At 34.5% G+C, this 15,504-nt stretch overlaps 1 protein-coding gene across 1 annotated transcript in view; it reads left to right on the top strand.

Annotated features, from left to right (window-relative positions):
- Nucleotides 1–15,210, top strand: part of LOC111057827 (tuftelin-interacting protein 11) — a 53,523-nt gene extending 38,313 nt beyond the window's left edge. The window contains exons 9-11 of the mRNA XM_039431351.1: nucleotides 2,328–2,467; nucleotides 8,722–8,910; nucleotides 14,832–15,210. Coding sequence (XP_039287285.1) covers nucleotides 2,328–2,467; nucleotides 8,722–8,910; nucleotides 14,832–15,083 — 581 coding nt within the window. The 3' untranslated portion in view covers nucleotides 15,084–15,210. The remainder of the gene's footprint in view (nucleotides 1–2,327; nucleotides 2,468–8,721; nucleotides 8,911–14,831) is intronic.
- The last annotated feature ends 294 nt before the right edge of the window (nucleotides 15,211–15,504 follow it).

Raw genomic sequence — 15,504 nt, 5'->3', positions numbered from 1 at the left:
CACGATTTTCTCAAAAATAACTTGACCGATTTTTTTCAAATTCATACCCTGTATAGTTATTTATCAGCTCTATCAACTAGCATGAGTCTCCTTTCTGGGAAACCAATGGGGGCTCCATCCCATCCTTGGGAAATGGACTTAGTAACCTCCTTCTCGTGCATGAGGTAGGTAGGTAGCGCAGTTCATAAAAAGAACATATAGTCGAGATATTTCATCTGTAGAACAGCTGTTTCGACGACTTTGAAAAAATGACGACTAAAAAATCATCGAATTTCACAATTATTCACACAAAGAAAAAGTACTTTGAAAACAATTTTATATACACATATACAGAAGTCTGATCGCAGTTTCAAATATGAGCAAGGAAAGTTGTGTGAGTGTACCATACCAGATTTTTTTACCATAGTTTCTTAGTACCTAGTATAGATCATTTGATGATAAAATAAAATAAAAACATTTAGAAATCATACTCTCTAGAGATCTGTCTACGGTACACAGATAATCTTTTACTTTTACCATAGACAGATAGACCTATAGAGAGTATGGTTTATCAATTCTTTTACTTTATCTTCTCTTCAGATAAACTATAGGTATATTGGTAGTTGAACGTCTCAAACTTTTCACCAACTTGTTTCTGAGCCAAATAATTTCCTGGACAAAGTGATCTTACTTTTGCTGTATTTTTTATCATAAAGTAGCTGAAATGTATCAAAATGGTAAATCTGTAAAGTGTAATTTCGTATCAGCGAGTAAAGATAGGTTAGGGGGCTTTGTAATAACACTAGTAACAATTATTATCATAGTCCTTAAACTCCTAGGTCCACTTGCCAATACGCATGTGTAGCCTAGTACTCCACATTACTCCAAATCGTGCTCTCTTTAGATGACAAATTACCTTTGGGTCCAACTTTCATACTAGCCATCAACAAATAGGAACAATATCTGACCCTTTCCAACAACCTGTTGCCCTGTCCAAGGTAGAAAATAAACTTGGACCCATCACAGACCTTGAAACCCACTTGGGTAATCACTTTCATTTATTGAACTACTAGTAGTTCTGTGAACAGTAGACCTCACGCAGTATTCTCATCCACAAGTACCTGATTGAAACTATAGACCTTATGGAAATACAGAATAGACTGGTTTCTCCACACATCTGTGTAATCACTTTGATTTATGATGAATAATTCTATAGTCTGATTTTTACTCTGATATTGGCGTATGAAGGAGGCTCCTTTATCCTTTAATATTATCCTTGAAATGCAAAATTTTCAAAAACCTTGTATATACGTCGACGCGCAATTAAAAAAGGAACATACCTGTCAAATTTCATGAAAATCTATTACCGCGTTTCGACGTAAATGCGTAACATAATAAACATTTAAACATTAAGAGAAATGCCAAACCGTCGACTTGAATCTTAGACCTCACTTCGTTCGGTCAACCAGCAATAAATAAGACAATTTATTGTCTTTTATTGACAATTTATTGAGTTACTAGACTATTTATTAAACTACAAGCAGGTAACCCATGCTTCGCAAGGGTCCAATCAAAAACTTGACAAAATGGAACTTGACCTACTGAAATCTTGAAGAATCTTGAACAGGCCTTAACCACGGAGTAGAGAACACTGGTTTCCTTATTCCGTGCCTTAACCATCCTTGGTAAATTGAGCATCTATATACAAAATGTCAAGTTAATCAGTTGAGTAGTTGAGACGTGATGATGCGTCATTCGTGAATTTTCTATCCCCTACGTGTATAAGCCAATTCTTTCCTTTATTATATTATAGACTAGCAGGTAACCCGTGCTCCGCAAGGGTCTAATTAAAACTTGTCAAACTGAAACTTGACCTACTGAAATCTTGAAGAATTTTGAACAGGCCTTAACCATCCTTGGTAAATTGAGCATCTATATACAAAATTTCAAGTTGATCAGTTGAGTAGTTGAGACGTGATGATGCGTCATTCATGAATTTCCTATCCCCTACGTGTAGGGGAGTAGCTAGTTCTTTCCTTTATTATATTATAAACTAGCAGGTAACCCGTGCTCCGCAAGGGTCTATTTTAAAACTAGGCAAATTGAAAACTTATCGTAATGAAATCTTGAAGAATTTAAAATAGGCCTATAACCATCCTCGGTTAATTAAGAATCTATTTGCAAAATTTTCAAGTTGATCAGTCCAGTAGTTCAGACGTGATGATGCGTCAAACATAATTTTCATATCCGGTACGTGTATAAGCCAATTATTTCCTGTATCCATATTATAGATATGTGGGCTACGAGGTATCGGAAGTGATTTTTGAACGATTTTAATTTGTTTTCAGATAATTGGAAATGGGTGATGGACTGGTCTGAAATGATTCCAGTGTACTCCATGGCTTCTATTCTGGATAAGAGCTTCTTCCCCAAATGGATGCAAGTGCTCAGTCTGTGGCTGAATGTGGCTCAACCCAACTATGACCAGGTAATCGTTATTCCATAGAGTAGCAGTTATTTGTAACTGATATTCTATTTAGTAGCTCTAATAATTGTTATTTGTTCAATATGGCTCAACCCAATTATGACTAGTTAACCGTTGGAGTAGCAGTTATTTGTAATATAACATTATAAACACTACTGATATTCCATCAAGTAGTTCCATCTTTAATCATTTCAATGTGGAGTAGCCTAGTGAGGTCAGATAACAGTTATTTCATGCAGTAGCAGTTATTTGTATCTGATCTTATATATATATATATATATATATATATATATATATATATATAATATATATATATAAGAGAAATGGCACTCACTCACTGACTGACTGACTGACTCACTCACTCGCAGAACTAAAAATCTACCGGACCAAAAACGTTCAAATTTGGTAGGTATGTTCAGTTGGCCCTTTAGAGGCGCTCTAAGAAATCTTTTGGCGATATTTTAACTCTAAGGGTGGTTTTTAAGGGTTTAAAGTTCGTCTTTTAGCATGTATATTCTTCTTATTCCAATATCTTAAAATTATAATTGAAAAATGTCCATACCATACATGTTAATATAGAACTATAATCTAGAGAGAGTACCTCTTCGAAACAGTTGTTAACTGGTAACTAAATTAATAATTTTGTCAGGTTGGCATTAAGTTGAGTTGACTTTGTTAGGTTGACACCAAGTTGAAGATTGAAATGCATTTATCGCGGAAAAATGATTGGGCACTGCTACTTCAATCAGAGCTATTTCTGGGAATATTATATTACTAGCCGTCAGGCTCACTTCGCTCGCCATATCCGTTTAGCCAGACGTTTAGTCTGGACCCCCGACTGGATCGTCCCAACATATGATAAAAATGCTCAAATGAAAAATGCAGGCGAGCGAATGTGATCTCATTCTTGGACGATACAGTCGGGGGTCCAGGGGGCGGAGCCCCCTGGCTAGACGGATATGGCGAGCGAAGCGAGCCTGACGGCTAGTATTCTATAAAGTAGCTTGAATACTCGTTCTTTTTTAATGTGGCCCAGTCTAGTGAGGATCAGATAAGTGTTATTTCATTTAGTCGGCCAATATAACCGAGACGACTAAGGCGTTGCAGCCTTCAGTCTGCTAATGCTACCTGGTCACGGGTTCGAATCCCATCGAGTAGGCATGGACGTTTGATTATCCCATAAATCACCCATGCACAAGCAAAAAGCTCATAGGGCATCATCCGTAATAATAAAATGTTAAGGTAGTACAAGAAAGTTATAGTGATTGAAAATTAAAGAAGCAAATTACAATTTAAAATAATATACATCTTGGAAACTGAAGTTGTTAAGCCTGCTAGCAAGATCTATAACATTACAAATTGTAGGACATTTTCTTTTTTTTGGTGTAGTTGAGAAGTTGATATTGTGGTAATTATTCATATTGAATGAAAAAGACTAAGAAATTGTCAAAAACCACAGATTTATTGATACTTAGAAAGACCGGTTTCGGTTATTACACCATTGTCAATCTCTGATAAACCGGTCTTTCTAAGTATCGTTAGATTTGTGGTTTTTGACAATTTCTTTGTCTTTTTCATTCAACATTTTCTCTAATCCGATTCTGGTTGTATGGAATCTAGAGGTGAGTGTATTGGTAGACAGACGATAAAATAATATTCCCTTATTTGTTATTCTACTGACTCTATCCCAATAACTCTTTTTACATTCACACAACACAAGAAACAAGAAAAAGATTTATATACCCTACAATAGACTATCCAAGACACACAATAGCCATCTTTAGCTGAGCTTCAACCTTTTCAATAAATTACACCCCGTCCACCTAAATAAATTCAAAATGGTTTTAGAGACATTTCTGAGAAAGAAAGCCTTTTACACAATTGAGGAATCTAGAGATTCAGATAAAAGTAAACTAAAATTTTCCTAAAACTAAGTAGGCTATCCAAATCTGTTAATAAGGTATAAATAATATTAATTCTGACAAGACAATAAGGAAGTGATAGTGATTAAAATGAGATTATGTATTTTACATTGTGATTTGCTTATATAATTTATAATCACTGTAGCAAGTAGGTTTATTAACCCTTAATTACTAGGATGGGTTAAAAATCACCTAGGGCTTGAGAAATTTCGATGCCCCAGGTTGGTAACGATGCCTACAGATATATAGTTCTTTGTAATCTCCTAAATAATGACATAGAGAAACAATAGCATAAATAGATATCCCTTGGGCGTTTATGTCGCAACTTTTACTGTTATCTCAAGCCGATTGTCCTCGTAGTTCTTTCCCGTGAAGCTTTATGACGCTGGTAGTCTCTCATATTGTGCCGTTCATACATTCTCACGCGGTCAAAACAGTAAAAATCGACAGTAATCGGCTTGAGATAACAGTAAAAGTAGCGACATAAACGCCCTATAGGCTACCATGGGATATCTATTTACGCTATTGTTCTCTATGCTAATAGTGTACTTCAAGACAGCGTAACAAGTGTTAGTGTTCCTGTGCTAGTTCTACTGTATTGTGACTCCCTGGGTGATTTTTCACCCAGCCTAGTAATAGTGTGAGTTTTTCAAATATTGAATGAATTTGTCATGAATTCGGTTTTTAGACAATTGACTATTATACAATCATATAAATCATTAATTTGTTTAGAAATATATGAAGAATAAAGTTATAATTTGTAGAAAATGATTGTGCATTTATTATTTTTTGTTGATCCACCAGAAATCATCATCAAATTTTTCAGATAAACAGACATATTTTCAATTATGAAAAAATATATTAAAACATTGTTAAAAAATTGGCAAAACACGTTGAAATATTCTTCAAATAATAGATCATGAGATTCATTATTCACAAATAGGAATATATCTTCCAAAAAGTGAAATAAAAAAATAAGGGTGAAATTTCACCCAGCCTAGTAATAGAGGTTGGGGAAGGAACACCAGTAATTAAGGGTTAATATAGATGGAAATTACTGAGAGATTGCATTCATTCAAATGCTAATGAATTAACGAAGATTCAAAGTTTTCGGGGTGATTTACAGCATTTAATTTGGATTTTCGTTTTATAATAATTATTTTAGTATAGATTTATCAGGTAATTTTGGTTTCATTTCTCTCTTATTTCTTTCTTGGTAGAGAGTTAAGGTAGGCGCACATAGATCGTTATCGGACGGACGGCAAGCATCGGACGGATCGGACGATTAGATTTGATGCATTGTTTTCAATTGGAGTGCGCATACCTATCCGCATCGTATAGGTATACGCACTCCAATTGAAAACAATGCATCAAATCTAATCATCCGATGTGTGCCGTCCGTCCGATGATGATCTGTGTGCGCCTACCTTTTGTGGGAAGGATATTTTGCATAAATTATTTCCGAAGAATGGACATTGATATGTCTAAAGCTCCGCCAATTGATGTAAATGCATAACAATATTTTCTATAGTTATTCCAAATTGCTTTTTTCATGTCATATACAGTTTAATTATTATTTTTCTAGTGTTTTATTATGTAAATTCATCTATAATTTTGCTGTATCGTAAGCTATTATACAGGGTGTTTCAGAAGTAGTGTCGAGAATTTTAGGGTATTGTACCTGGATGCTAGGAGACTACAAATGTCATATTTGAAGTGTCCAAAACTCAGCGGTTATCCTTATAGCTGCCATTTTGTTTTTTTCACTTAAAAATTTTTATCTCAAGACGAAATGTTGTATTGATCTGAAATTTGGCATGAATATACATGCTATGAAGACTCAACTATAAAAAATGAAAAAAAAATTTTTCGTTGAAATTTTTCAAAATGGCGGCCATTTTAAATTTTTGATGGCGAATATCTCGAAAACCGTCCATTTTACAGAAAATTTACAAGAGACAAAAAAGTTAGCAAATTTTTTCACGATTCCAATGATACCTAATTTATTAAGATTGGTCGAAGAATAACAGAGAAAATAATTTTTTTCGTACTGCATGCATGACCACTTTTCACCATTTAAAGATCATTATTAATTTTTTTTTATAATTTCATGAAAACCGTTCTTATTACAGAAATATACAAGAATAACTTTCCTCCAAATTTTATTTTACATTGAAAAATATTAATTACACTCAAATCGGTTCACTGATACTAATGCAGCAATTGATCAAAATGCCGTCCTTCAACTTGATTACACAGTCTGCACCTTTCAATCATGGACCGTCGAACTGCTATAAAAGCATTTTCATCATCTTGAATGGCATCTGCTGCAGCAACCACTCTTGCCACAAGGTCTTCTTCGTTTTCTACTGGCGTGCAAGTAGACAAGGTCTTTCATATGGCCCCAGAAAAAAAAATCTAAAGGGTTGAGGTCAGGTGAACGTGCGGGCCACGGTACTGGTCCACCCCGCCCAATCCACCGCTGACGATAGGTCATGTTCAGAAAGTCCGTAACAACATTTCCGAAATGAGCAGGGGCACCATCATGTTGAAACCAAATATTATATCTGTTTGCAAGAGGCACATCTTCCAAAAGTTCTGGTAGTATGTCTCTTAAAAAAGTAATGTACGTGGGAGAATTCAGACGATTAGGAAGAATGTATGGTCCAATCACGCGATTACCTAAGATACCCGTCCAAACATTCAGCGAAAATCTATGCTGATAACCACGCACTTTGACCTCATGAGGATTGTCTAAGGCCCAGACGTGACTGTTGCGAGAGTTGAAGATTCCTTCTCTTGTAAAGCTGGACTCATCGGTAAATAACACATTTTCTAGAAAATTTGGTTGGATAATGTCTTGCTGAAGAAACCAACGGGCACAGTTTACTCTTGGCTCATAGTCGCGTTCAACCAATGAGTGAACTTTTTGAAAGCGGAAGGGGTGAAGTCTTTCCTTGTTTAGTACACGCCACACAGAAGAAGCACTTGAATTGATTTGCTTTGCAACTGCTCTCGTACTCGTTCTAGGATTGAAATCGAATTTCTGCAATACTTCCTCTTCAAAAGCAACATTCCGAACTGCTCGAGGCCTACCAGCAATTACCCTGTTCCGTTCAAATGAACCAACTTCTCTCAGCCGATTGTGAGTTCTTGTGAACACCTTGTCGGAAGGGAGACGGCGGTTTGGAAATGCAGCTGCATACATTCTTCTTGCTTCGGTCGCATTGCCAAGAGCTGCTCCATACATGAAGTGAATATCGGTGTACTCCAGCGAACTAAATTCCATTACAATAATTAAATATTTGTGTAGAAGCAACGTAAGAAAATATTGAAACTGGAAATTTAAGATAGAAATAAGACCTAGGAAACGTGAGACTAAGAAATAGGAAGCACTACATCTGGTTCTTTACTTTTAATGAAACAACAATACTTTTACAAGACAAACATTATCATCTGAAAACCATTGTAAAATCATCTGTTTGCCCATATGGAGCCATACCGAGTTTCAAAGCTTCATCTTAAATACATCTGGAATTAAAAAATTAATATTGATCTTTAAATGGTGAAAAGTGGTCATGCATGCAGTACGAAAAAAATTAATTTCTCTGTTATTCTTCGACCAATCTTAATAAATTAGGTATCATTGGAATCGTGAAAAAATTTGCTAACTTTTTTGTCTCTTGTAAATTTTCTGTAAAATGGACGGTTTTCGAGATATTCGCCATCAAAAATTTAAAATGGCCGCCATTTTGAAAAATTTCAACGAAAAATTTTTTTTTCATTTTTTATAGTTGAGTCTTCATAGCATGAATATTCATGCCAAATTTCAGATCAATACAACATTTCGTTCTTGAGATAAAAATTTTTAAGTGAAAAAAACAAAATGGCAGCTATAAGGATAACCGCTGAGTTTTGGACACTTCAAATATGACATTTGTAGTCTCCTAGCATCCAGGTACAATACCCTAAAATTCTCGACACTACTTCTGAAACACCCTGTATATAAGTGTATAAGCCAGTATATATTGCTATCTACTTGAATAAAGTACTCTATCAATCAATCATTTTATATCAGCTACTAATTAGTAGCTGATATAAAATGATTGATTGATAGAGTACTTTATTCATCTGAATATACTTAAGTTTCATCTCAGCTATTCAACATCTCTCTATTGATCCATTCATAAAATCATCACAAATAGAAACGTTTGTACTGTATTATCATTCATCACCTGGGCTTGAGATACATGTGGAAAGTTGCCTTTGTAAATAAATAAATAAATTCTACCTCAATAGAGAACGTATAATCCATTTTAATTTCATTTTCGTCAGGTGAGCAACTGGTACCAAGGTTGGAAAGCAATGATACCGGATCGGTTGTTGAAGGAGCCCTCAGTCCAGGAGCATTTGAATACAGCCCTCACCATGATGAGTCGATCTGCTATGGCGGCCGCAGGTGGAGGGGGCACCAGCATGGCCGTTCCCTCTCCGCCCCCAGCCCAGATGGACAACAAGTATCAGGTGTGTAACTTACTCATTTATTGCCAAAGTCCTGGGTCCTTATTCTTTTATTCTTTATGGATTCGTACAATTACAGTACATCATCAAAAATGATAAGGAGAGAAAAATAAGGTTACCTTGTGCCTCTGTCTTGTCAATGCCTTCTATAGACGGTGGCTGATACTAATAATAATAATAATAATATTTTATTCTCAACAAAAGTATAACAAAAACAATGTAATACAGTTGAAAAACGTCACAGATAAATAACATAATAACATAAAATATCAATCTTAAAATAAAACTCTAATAACATTTAACAATTCATTAAATTTGCAAAATTTAGATAATAATTTTTTTCACCCTAACAAGAATTCGTCAACCTCATAGAAAGCCTTCTCACAGAGAAAATAATATAGTTTTGTTTTGAATTGTTTTTCTTCAACAATACTTCTCAAATCAGCCGGAAGTTTCGCAAAAAACTTTTGTCCCCTATAAGTAGGTGTTTTCTCAAATACACTCAGCCTATGTCTCTCAACTGAAATGTTATTCCTTCCTCTAGTGTTATAGCCATGAATATCTGAGTTAACTTGGAATGAATTCAACCTATCCTTCACATGTAATATTGATTTGAAAATGTACAATGATGGAACAGTTAAAATACTTAGGCTACTGAAAGACTCCCGACATGTCTGTGGAAATTTGAGCCCCTCCAGGTATCTTATTGCGGACTTTTGCAAAACAAAAATTCTTTGAATGTTTTGCTTCGAGGTACTCCCCCATAATTCAATGCCATAAGCAATGTGGGATTCAATCAGTGTATAGTAGACACTTTTTGCTGTTGTTTTAGGCACCCGTTTAACAATATTTCTAAATGCAAAAAGTGACCTACTCAATTTCAATGATATCTTGTTCACATGATCCCCCCAATTAAGCTTGGAATCCATCGACAAACCTAACATGTTCACAACAGTACAACTTTCAATGTTCATTTCACCAAGTGTTATGGTGGGGTGAAAAGGACGATACTTATAATCAAAGCTGATGACATGACTTCAGTTTGAATTTATAGTGAGGTCTGAATCATTAAAAAACTGCACAACCTCATTTGCCATGTTATTTGCCTCAATCTCCAAGTCTATGAGATCTGATCTCTTAAATAGCAAGGTACAATCATCGGCATAGAGAGTAATTTTATCAGTGACAGGAACATTGAATTGAATATCATTTATATATAATATGAAGAGTAATGGGCCTAAAATGGAGCCTTGTGGTACGCCTCGTGTCAATGGTAACTTGGCTGAGTTTACTAACCCATTAGGAGTAGATATACATGTGTACTGGAACCTGTTGCTCATGTATGATGCTATCAATCTATTCGCCACGCCTCTAATTCCGAGCTTTGATAACTTGCATAAAAGAATATCGATATTGACACTATTAAAGGCTCTTGACAGGTCCAATAGGAGCGCAGTTACATAATCACCAGCATCAATCCCTTTCACAATTGACTCAAAAAAAAATTACCGCTGCAGTGATTGTTGACTTTCCCTTCATAAAACCATATTGACAATTGAAAAGCAAATCGAATTTTAACAGATAACTCATAATTCTATCATGAATGAGCCTCTCAAAAATTGAAATAAAAAAAAATAAAACTGGAATAGGTCGATAATTATTAATATCCATAGCACCTTTTTTAAGGATAGGAATCACTTTGGCTAAAGTCTGGAAATATACCTGTCTTAAACATTGAGTTGATAATGAATATCAATGGTTGTGCTATTTCATGACAACATGCCTCAATTACTGACACCGGGATTTCATCTGGGCCCACAGCCTTTTTAGCTTTTAGGTTTTTTATAACTCCCACAACCTCATTGACATTTGTGGGAAAAAGAAAAAAAAATTGGAACATTCTTCATGACTTTTCTTTTTCAATGATTCTTGTGCTGCAGAGTTTTCATTTGCTGGAGCCATGGATACAAAAAAGTGATTAAAACTTTCAGCTATGGACTTGCTACATGTAATCAGTTTGTTATTATATTCAATTTCGGTGGGCATTGATCTTTTTTTGTTACTCCCTCCAAGTCTATTCACAATCTCCCAGCTAGACTTGGTTCTGTTGGCAGAGGGAAGTATATATTCACTGAAATGTTTTTTCTTTGCCTCTTCAACCTTATTGTTATAATGCTCCTCTACTTTTTTAAGTAGTTGTATGTCTATGTCCACTCCTTTTCACTCTCGTTTTTGCTATCTCTAGAAGAGATCTCATTATTTCTATCTCCTTAGTCATCCACTGACCTTTCAAACGTTTTCTTAGCCTATTATCATTTAATCTCTTGCTGACTGTTTTGACCGGACAATGTACCTTGAAATGATAGAGCAGATTCCTATGGAAATTTATAAATTGTAGATCTGGATCGGATTGGTCATAGACCGCCCTCCAGCTCTCAACACTTAATGCCTGTCTCAAACATTCTATGTTCTGTTCATTACAATCATGCGCACCTGTTGAACTCTTTTTCTGCACCCTGAAATCTCCCTCATGAAATACCGAGAATACTTGAGCTGTGTGATCAGATATAAATGTATGCAAAACACTAACCATATAGCCTTCTTCAGGAATATTTGTAACTACATTATCTATAGCTGTAGCACTATTTGCAGTTATTCTGGTTGGAATATGTACAGTATAAGATAAACCAAATTGATTTAAGGTATTTAATAAATATCTTTTGATAGGAGAGTCGTTTAGAATATCAATATTATAATCACCCGCCAGTATTATATTGTATTCAATGGTTACAAGCAACTCATCCATCATCGACTTGAAATTTTCAAAAAATAAATTATAATCACCATTTCGCGAACGGTAAACTCCTACAATAACAAAAATCCTGTTTCTCAACCTGAACCTTATCCCACATGCCTCAATATTTCCCTCACTACAGAATTGCTCCACATCCAAAGCTCTCGAACGATCATTGACCTGTTCACTCACATAAATGGCCACACCACCTTTAATCATGTGATCTCTACAGTAATTAGTTGATAGAAACATATTTTTCAAAACAATACAATCGATTTCATACTTTCTAAGACCATGCTCTGTTATTACCAATACATCTGGGTTTTCATCCTCAATTAAATCATTTAAAAAATGTATCTTGTTAGCAATACAATTACTTTGGTGAATTACTTTGATACTGGTTTATTGATGTTATATTAACTGTTCATCCACGTTTAAAGTAATTAATTATATTATATTAAGCAAGAAATAAATTATATTTTTCTATAATTTCATAATGAATTTTGATTTAAGATGAAATATCTTGTTAATTATTAATTCTACATTGCTAAAAGAAGATCTGGCAACAGAGCAAAGCGAGAAAAAGATAGCGCTATCCGCTTTGTTGAATAATAGACAAGGATAGCAATTCTTTATTGATTGATGCAATAAACACATCATCAAAATGATAGAGAGAGAAAAAATAAGGTAACCTTGTGCTATTCCTCTCCCAAATTCAGATAAGATTACACATAGTCCGAAATAGGTTAGTCTTGTAGTTGTTCACTTCACAAAATGTTCAGTCCTTAATCATTTTCACAAAGTAGATTTTTAAATTTAGATGCTTCAAAACCAAACATGGAAGAAAGATTTCACATTAATATCATTAAAGTAGGAAATATTCACATTTTAAAGAAATAATTTAATAAATAAATTTAAAAAACTTAATTCTGATTTATATATTCTTTATCATACTATAGTGAGGTCCACGTTGTAATGACAGTGTTTGATTAGCAATTTTATTGCATCTAAATTCAAAAATCTACGTGTGAAAATAATTAAAAACTGAAAATTTTGTGAAGTTAACAACTACAAGACTTAGGGTGGGCACACACCGGTTAGTCAAGACTTAGCCAAGACTAGTCACGATTAGTTACAATACTTCACATTGCTGCTTATGACACAACACACACTGATTATTCATTGCAATTAGACATGACTCCATAAGTAACTATGTGAAGTATTGTGACTAAACGTGTCTGATCATGTTTTGTCTTGACTAACTGGTGTGTGCCTAGCCTTAGGCTCAACTCACACTTACACGACTCATGTCGAGAAGAGACTCGACTCTAGTGGAGAGCATGTGTTTTCAAATGGTGACGTCGCGGAGACTAGAATCGACTGGTCTGAGTGTCACCATTTGGAAACACATGCTCTCCACTAGAGTCGAGTCTCTTCTCGACCTGAGTCGCATAAGTGTGAGTTGAGACAAAAAGTATTTCGGACTATGTGTAGCCTTATCTAAATTTGGGAGAGGAATAGCACGAGGTTACCTTAATCTATCCCTCCCTATCATTTCGATGATGTACTTATTGTATCAATCAATAAAGAATAGAGAATTGCTATCCTTGTCTATTATTCAACAAAGCGGATAGCGCTATCTCTTTCTCGCTTCGCTCTGTTATCAGATCGCTTATTAACAATGTAGAATTGATAATCAATTAACAAGATATTTCATCTTAAATGTAAATTCATTATGAAATATATTAATAAAACATATAATTTATTGCCTTGTATAATATCATTGATTATTTTAAACGAGAATGGACAGTTAATATTACATCAATAAACCGGTATCGGCTACCGACTATAGAAGGCATTGACAAGACAGAGGTTCGGCAACGTTTCTTTCCCATCTTTCTCCACTGCCATTATAACGTGGACCTCACTATTTTGTATCAAATTTTGGCTGATCTTATGCATCTAAATACTTATAGATCAAGAAAGATATCTATCAATATCCACAGTTTGAAGTGTATCTTACTGTAAGTTATTGTTCCTCTTTGAATACCAATTATTTCCCTTGCAACTTCACTAATTTCTTCGTTTTCACCCTTTCTTCCTTTTATTTCCCTCCAAATACACAAAAGAAATTTATCCATCCATCTGTTATTGCTTACAATTTGTAGTTAATCTCCCTGTAGGTATTTTTCCTCATTGAATACTAAGTATTTCCCTCGAAACTCCACTAATTCCCCTCGTTTTTTAGAAGAAATATATCCATCTATCTGTTATTGTTTTTGGTAGAGAGTTAGTGGGAAGGATACTTCTTTCGAATATTCTTTCCGAAGAATGGACATTGATATGTCCAAAGCTCCGCCAATTTATCTAGATGCATAACAATATTATCTATTTTATCTATAGTTATTACAAATTGCTTTTTTCGTATCATATACAGCTCAATAATTATTTTCTTAATTTATATTTTGTAAATTCATCTATAATTTTGCTTTATTGTAAGCTATTGTATATAAGTGTATAAGCCAGTATATATTGTAAACTACATAAATAAAGTACTCAATCAATTAATCAATTGCTTACAATTTGTAGTGAATCTCCCTGAAGGTATTTTTACTCATTGAATACTAATTATTTCCCTCGAAACTCCACTCATCTCCCTCGTTTTTCCCTTTCTTTCTTTTATTTCCCTCCAAATACACAAAATAAATATATCTATTCTATCTATAAATTCTCACAGTGTGGAGTAAATCTCACTGTAAGTGATTGTTCCTCATTCCCTCGAAACTTCCCTCGAAGTTGAGAATACTAATTATTTCCCTCGAAACTTCACTAAATTTCCCTTTTTTCCCTTGCAGAAGAGAAATATATCCATCTATCTGTTATTGCTTACAATTTGTAGTGAGTCTAATTGTACCTCTTTAAATACCAATTATTTTCCTTGCAACTCCACTTATTTCCCTCGTTTTCCCCTTTCTCTCTTTTATTTCCCTCCAAATATTCAAAATAAATATATCTATCTATCTATAAATTCTTATAGTGTGAAGTAAATCTCACTGTAAGTAATTGTTCCTCATTGAATACTAATTATTTCCCTCGAAACTCCACTAATTTCCCTCTTTTTCCCTTGCAGAAGGCAGCCGAATGTACAAGGACCTCGAACCAAGTACCGCATGGCTTCAAGGACCTTGTCGAGAAGAAATGCGAAGAGCTGGGAATTTTGTGGGCACCCCTGCCCAACAGATACAGGGAGGCTAAACAGATATACAAGTGCGGTAACGTGCAGTGCTATATCGACCGAAATGTGTTATTTGTTTGCGATGTCAACACGGGCGTTTGGGCTCCTTTATCACTGCAACAGATGCTGGATAAGGCTGTCAAATAGATTTAAATTCAAATTTAAAATGTAAAATAGATTTGAATTTTATGAAAAAAGTTGAATTTATTTAAATTTCATGAAAAATTTGTGTATATAGTGATATGTGTGTAATAAATGACGGTTTTTAGAAAAAGATTTGTAATTTTTCGTTTGTGATTCCAAGGTCTGGTTGCACAAAAGTTTGTTAACTTTTAATGCCGATTAAAAAAATTATTCATTTATTTTCTTGTAACACTGTTGTTAATTGGGGAATAAATTTGATTTGATTTGATTGAAAGCCACGAGAACCAATCAGAGAAGCCTTCTTTTCAGATAACTCTGATAGATAGAATAGATAGATAGATAGCTCTGATTGGTTCTCTGATTGGAATTAATCAATGATTAAAATTCAACAACCCTTTGTGCAACCGTAGGGCCGAACCCTTAT

Source organism: Nilaparvata lugens, chromosome 6 (assembly GCF_014356525.2).
Source record: "Nilaparvata lugens isolate BPH chromosome 6, ASM1435652v1, whole genome shotgun sequence".
Lineage (NCBI taxonomy): Eukaryota > Metazoa > Arthropoda > Insecta > Hemiptera > Delphacidae > Nilaparvata > Nilaparvata lugens.
This window is presented reverse-complemented; position numbering and strand designations above follow the sequence as displayed.